General features: G+C 51.2%; 1 protein-coding gene across 3 annotated transcripts in view; it reads left to right on the top strand.

The window, feature by feature from the left end:
* Positions 1 to 4,390, top strand: part of Klhdc1 (kelch domain containing 1) — a 55,821-nt gene extending 51,431 nt beyond the window's left edge. For all 3 annotated transcript variants that reach the window (XM_005376833.2, XM_005376835.2, XM_005376834.2), the window contains exon 13: positions 2,766 to 4,390. In XM_005376833.2, coding sequence (XP_005376890.1) covers positions 2,766 to 2,949 — 184 coding nt within the window. In that variant the 3' untranslated portion in view covers positions 2,950 to 4,390. The remainder of the gene's footprint in view (positions 1 to 2,765) is intronic.
* The last annotated feature ends 1,788 nt before the right edge of the window (positions 4,391 to 6,178 follow it).

Genomic DNA, 6,178 nt, shown 5'->3' with positions numbered 1-6,178 from the left:
GGCTGAGCCCCGCCGGGTGCGCGGCGCAGCCCGCGCAGTGGTTTCCGACCGCCGTCCGCCGGGCGCAGCGCCCACCGCGAAGCACGGGCAGAGGCGGCTGAGCGGGCAGTCGCTTCCCCTCCCAGCTTGTGTGAGCCCGTGCACGTGTGGGCCGCGCCCTCACGGAACCGTGCATGTGTATGTGCTTGGTCTAAGAAATGGTCTCAGGATGCCGTTCTGGACACCAGGCCCGTGCAGGCAGGCGGAGCCGGCGGAGGGCGGGTTCCGGGCGCCTGTCGCGTTGGGGACTACAGCGGGTCACGGCGTCTGGGTGTAAAGTGCCCCAAGGGGCACAGATCGGCCAGCCGCGCCGAGCCTTGCAGGGTGGCCGCAGCAGCCCTGTGTCCTGTCTGATCCCTGCCGCCTGAGGCACTGGTGTCGTCTCAGTCCCTGTGCCCAAGCAGCTGGCAGGGACCGGCAGCGGCTGTGTGTCTGCCAGGGGCTGCGCTGCCGCCCTGGGCTGCTTCGCCGGGGCCCTTAGATGCCGTGTCCGAGCCCTCCAGCTGCCTGATCCGGCTCTGCACGGCTGTTCCCACGTCTCCCGGTGCAGAAGTCACTGACCATCCTGTCGAATCCCACGCACAGGTGCTGTCCAGAGACTCGAGCTCCGGCAGCAGCCAGGATGTAGGGTTTTAACGCGAAAAATAAAGTGAATGCAATGCGAAAACGAGAAAAAACTACCTGTGAGCTGTCACCCGGAGTGACTGAGTTTGGATGTATTGTTCCAGACTTACTTAAAAGCACACTGGTGATGTTCAGGGATTAGAGTGGACGTAACCCCTCGAGGAGGCCAGAGGAGCCTCGAGCAGGAGCAGTGCACATGCGTGTGCGTCTAAAGGCTCACATTCCGCTGAGAATCTCCGTTTACAACTTGCGTGAGTGATCGTTCAGTCAACAGCCCCGTGCTGGTGTTACTAAAGGCAGAATAAGGTTCTGTCTCCTGGAAGTATAATGTACTAGACTAATGGGACGGACTTAGGGTGCCTGCAGTTCGGCGCTGTTAGAAATGAGGCATGAATGCTGGCTGTTGTTGCGTGCTCCCCTGGGAATCGGGCGCACCCGGGAGCCTCCCAGCGCCCCCCGCCACACACACACACACACACACACACTCTTTCAAAGCAGCGTTGCGGGCCGCGTGCAGCTGGGCCTCGTGCAGGCGGCGAAGCCCACCTGGGTGTCCCCGTTGCTTCCCCGGCTGAGGCCCCGAGGTCTCGGCGTGGACGGCGTGGACTGGACCTGGAAGGGGGCCCTGCCTTCCTGAGCTCGGCGTGGGGACCCCTGTCCGGTTCCCGCGGGGCCCTGCACCTGTCACTGTCCTGCTCGCCGCGCTAAGAGCTCCTTGTTTCTTCACGAGTCATGTCTCTCGGAAGTGGAAGCACCGTGCTGGCTTTCGTGCGGGCCCTAGGCTGGGGAGCGGGCACGCCCTGAGCGGGCAGAAGCCCTGAGGTCCGGTCTCCCGCTGCTGCGCCTGTGTGGAGCCTGCACTGTAGTAGGGAGGAGAGGCTCCGGACACGTGCGCGGGCGTGCGCATCTGCGCCGGTGAACGAGGGCTTGTGAGAGTGACGGCTAGGACCACAGAGAGGCTGGGGTAGCTCCGTGGGAGAGCGCTGGCCTCGCGTTTGAGGGACCCTGGGTTACTCTCCAGGCCTGGTGGAAATGAGTCGTCTCGTTATAGTTTAGCTTTTAAAAAAGATTTATTTTTTAATTAAAGTTTAGCAGTTGAAATAGATTTTTTTGGACAATTCTTAAGTTGCTTCAGGTTTTAAAGTACAAACCCGTCTCAGAGTAGCATAAAAAAAAAGGGCGGAATGGTATTTGGAAATGACTCGCCTAAAGTGAGAGTAAAGCGGGTGGGGGGTGGAGCACCAGGCCCCCCTCCAAAGAGCAAAACCCGAGCGTTCTCCAGTTGGCTGTTTTGGCGTCGCCGAGTCAGGTGCGCAGCCCTACGCAGTCCCACTGGGAGGAATTGCGGGGACCGTTATTCGGTAAAAATGGATGTCGAGGGGACGGAAGAAAAACAATCCCTGGAGAACGGTAAATAGGTACCGGGTTACCGGGAAGGATGTGGAGAAGAGGATCTGGGATAGACTCATCTGCTTTCACATTTAAAAGGCTGCATAAATTAAATTACAGACCATTATATTTAGTAAGTGATATGTTCTGTTTCCACTGGACTTTATTCTGTTACAGTCTCTGTGCAATAAAAATACATGACTATTGTTGTGCTCTAAGAAAAGAAAATCTCGCGCCGGGCATGGTGGCGCACACCTGTAATCCTAGCACTCGGGAAGCTGAGGCAGGAGGATCCTTGCGCGTTCGAGACCAGCCTGGGCTACAAAGTGAGCTCAAGGCCGGCCTGAACTGCACAGCGAGACCCCGTCTCAAAAAGACAAAAAAAAAAAAAAGCTCATGTTCCAAACAACACAAAGGAAGTGCGTTCTTGTGTAAAGTTTTACAATTTTATTTATTTGTTTATTTCATACCAGAAATCAAGTTCAGGACCTCATGCTTGCCAGGCAGGCACTGTGCCGCTGAGCACATCCCCGGCCAATTAGTTGTATCTTTAAGAGTACTTAACTAGGGCTGGGGGTTAGTTCAGTGGTAGAGTACTGCCAGTAGAAAGGTGGGCCCCAGCTTCCATCCCTAGCCCTGGAAAAATAACATAAATATTTTGTATTATACCTTTGGGTTCAGCAACTAATAATTGTGTTATGTTTTCTTTACAGGTCATGCCTTGACTGCATTGGTAAAAATGCTATCATTTTAAAAAGTCAGATATCTCTATTACCTCCTAAACTCCTACAACAAGTACTCAAAAAAATCACATTTTGGACTGCAGCTAATCACCGGGAAGAACAAAGGGTTCAGAAAGAAACAGACAATAAGTGTCAGTGGGTCAGTAACAACTGAACGGTCTGAGCCTGCCTGTGTGATACGGCGAACCATTATAATCGTTACACACCCCCCTTGCAAGCTTCACTGAAGGATAAAATTTGATACAAAAATGCGCTGTGAAAGTCAATGTATGGCATGGGATATATGGAAATAAGATGTGAATATAGATTCATTGATATTTATGTTCATAAACCGAAGTTCCTTGTAAACTGCAGAGCAAATATGATTTCTGAAAGTAAGTACACTTGTAACAGATCTTAATGTGTATGATTTACTGGAAGAGTATGCAAATTTGAGAATAAGAAATTACCCTAAGGATTTTAGAAATATATATATAAAAGCATACATTTTCTCAGATTACTTTAAAATTACCTAAGCATCTCCTTAAATAGCTGTCATTAAATAACATCTCCTTGAATAATTAATAACTGTAGCCAGAAATTATACAACAGGCAAGTGCTGGCGTGGTTTAACATTGAACTCCTGCCCTTTTAGCACTCCCCTAGCATTTGTAGGTACCATCGTAGCTTTCCTTTATTTGAATAGAGGGGTACATGTTTTCAATTTTGTCTCCTTTACCACCATTATTAGCTAGTCCAGCTTTTAATATAAAGATCATGTTTTAAGGTATATAAAGTGGAGGTTAACTTGTCTTACAAAGGATTTGGGGTATTGAGACATGGTATATTTATTAACTTTTGAAGTGCTGAAAAATTTTCTTGGGCTGGGTTTGGTGGTGCATGCCTATAATCCCAGCACTTGGGGAGGCTGAGGCAGTCAGCGTGGAGAATCACCATGAGTTCGAGGCCAGCCTGGGCTCGATCGAGCGTTCAAGGACTAAGCAGTGAGACTCCATCTCAATTTTTTATTTTTATTTTTGCCTGAGAAGAATATGTCATTTTTGTAAGCAATGAAATGGGTGGCAATCTACTTTGACCCTCTTGAAATTCCTTGCTTTGGCCCGTATGGCTGTACAGAGTCGATACTGAAGACACTGACATGTTCAAAACCTGGTATATCCCCTTTGTTTTTAGTATTGGCCTCTGTCCAGAAATGGAACACTGTATTCCTCCAAAAGGTACTTGCGCCATACTTGAGACACTTTCCTTTGTACTGTGATACTCATGCCCTGCCTAACTGGTTATGATTAATTACTGAAAAGCTCAGTATATAAAATTCTCCATGCGAAGTCCATGCAAGTTATCGCTGAAATTTAAGATGTTAAAAAACTGCATTTCTGTATGGAAATATATACATAACTTATAGTGAAAACTGTAGTCTATGGTCTTTCATTAGAGATTTTATACATATATACTATATTTTGGATGTGTAAAACTATTTATGAAATTTTCTGGAATATTTTGTGCTTACATTTTATTTATTGTATAGAGCGTTACTGTTTCTCGGTCTTGTCAGTGTGAACCAACCGGTCATTAGATTGTGCCAAAAACCGTCAGTGTGCGTTGTGATTTTTTAAAAGTCTACATAGCAGACTTAGAAAATAAATCTCACAAGTAGTGTAGGTTTTAGAAGGACTCGTTCAATCACTGTGAACCTGACCGTTTTCTACGGCGAACTGTGCAAAACCCAGGCGGTTGCTTGGTTTTTCCGGTACCGTAACGGCTGGGTCGGCGCCCTCCGCACAGGCTGCTTCGGCCTAGGGAGAGAATCTGCGGGCTGCCCGGTGCATGCGAACCGCCCGCCGGCGCAGTGAGCCGCACTGCCTGGCGGAGGGCGCGGGCCGGACAGGCGGGCGGTGCCGTAGTCTCCTGCGAATACAGCTAGACCGGACAGCATGAGGAGCAGCAAGGTGTGCCGGCCTCGGCGTGCTGGGGAACCCAGCGCACCCCGAGAACCCGCTGAATACTGCTGTACTGCAGGGTGCAGAGAGGGACCAGGGACAAAGCTGGAAAGACCCTGGGACCAGGCCGGATTCTGCACAGCACTGAGAATTTCGCACTCCTAGCCGGGCATGGTGGTGCACGCCTGTGATCCTAGCATTCAGAGGCTGAGGCAGGAGATTGGCTGCGAGTTTGAGGCCAGCCTGAACTACATTTCGAGGCTCTGTCTCAAAAAAAAAAAAAAAAAAAAATGGGACACCTAAACACACTTGTAATGCCCGCTACTCTGGAGGCTGAGGCAGGAGAATCCAAAGGTAGAGTGGTTTAGCGAGATCTTGGCTCAGAATAGAATCTACAAAGGGCTGCAGGTGTATCTTTGTGGTACAGCACTCCTGGGTTCCATCCCTAGTACTGGAAAAAATATTTTTAAATTACTGGAGGTCAGTCGGGTATGGTGGTGCACGCCTGTAATCCCAGCACTCGGGAGGCTGAGGCAGGAGGATCTTTACGAGTTCAAGACCAGCCGCGGCTACAAGGTGAGCTCAAGGCCAGCCTGATCTGCATAGCGAGACCTTGTCTCAAAAAGACACACACACACACACACACACACACACACACACACACACACGTTACTGGGGGTCGAACCCAGAGCCTTTGCACTGAGCTCTCTCTCTCTGGCCCTTTTAAATTGTTGAGCCAGCGCTTTCCGTCCCCAGCACAGCCATGCTTTCTGGTCCTAAGAAGCGTCTGAAGCGGACAGCAGCTCCACGGCGCTGGATGCGGGTTAAACTAACCAAGTGTTTGCTCCTCGCCCGTCCGCCGGCCTCCGCAAGCAGAAAGCATCTGCTCCCGTCGTCATCTGAGGAGCAGACTGGAGCACGCCCTGACTGCCAGCAAGTAAAGCCTGCATGGGTGTCCTCAGCACCGACGAGACCGGAGAGCATTTCCGTCTGATCCCTGACACCAAGGGCCACACTGCTGTCTCGGCATGGCACCTGAGCAGGCCCAGGATGAGCTAGGCAAAGGAAAAGACCTCTGTGGGCACAGAAGGAATCCCACATCCGGGGACCCACGCTGCCCGGACCCCCAATCGAGGCGAGTGACACCATCCCGGCTGGGCAGGACACTGGCAAGATCACCGATTTTATCAAGTTTGGCACCGGTAACCTGTGTGCGGGGGCTGGAGGCGCCGATTGGGGGGGCTTGGTGCGATCACCAAAGGGAGGAGCAGCCCGCCTCTTCTGATGTGGTGCACGTGAAAGCTGCCAAGGCAGCGGCTTTGCCACCTGGCTCAGTAACATTTCTGTCATTGGCAAAGGCAACGCGCCACGGATTTCTCCTCCCCGGGGAAAGGGAATTCGCCTCCCCACTGCCAAAGAAGAGACAAGAGGCCGGCAGCCAAA

This window comes from Chinchilla lanigera, unplaced genomic scaffold, assembly GCF_000276665.1.
Source record: "Chinchilla lanigera isolate Chin_1 unplaced genomic scaffold, ChiLan1.0 scaffold00008, whole genome shotgun sequence".
Lineage (NCBI taxonomy): Eukaryota > Metazoa > Chordata > Mammalia > Rodentia > Chinchillidae > Chinchilla > Chinchilla lanigera.
This window is presented reverse-complemented; position numbering and strand designations above follow the sequence as displayed.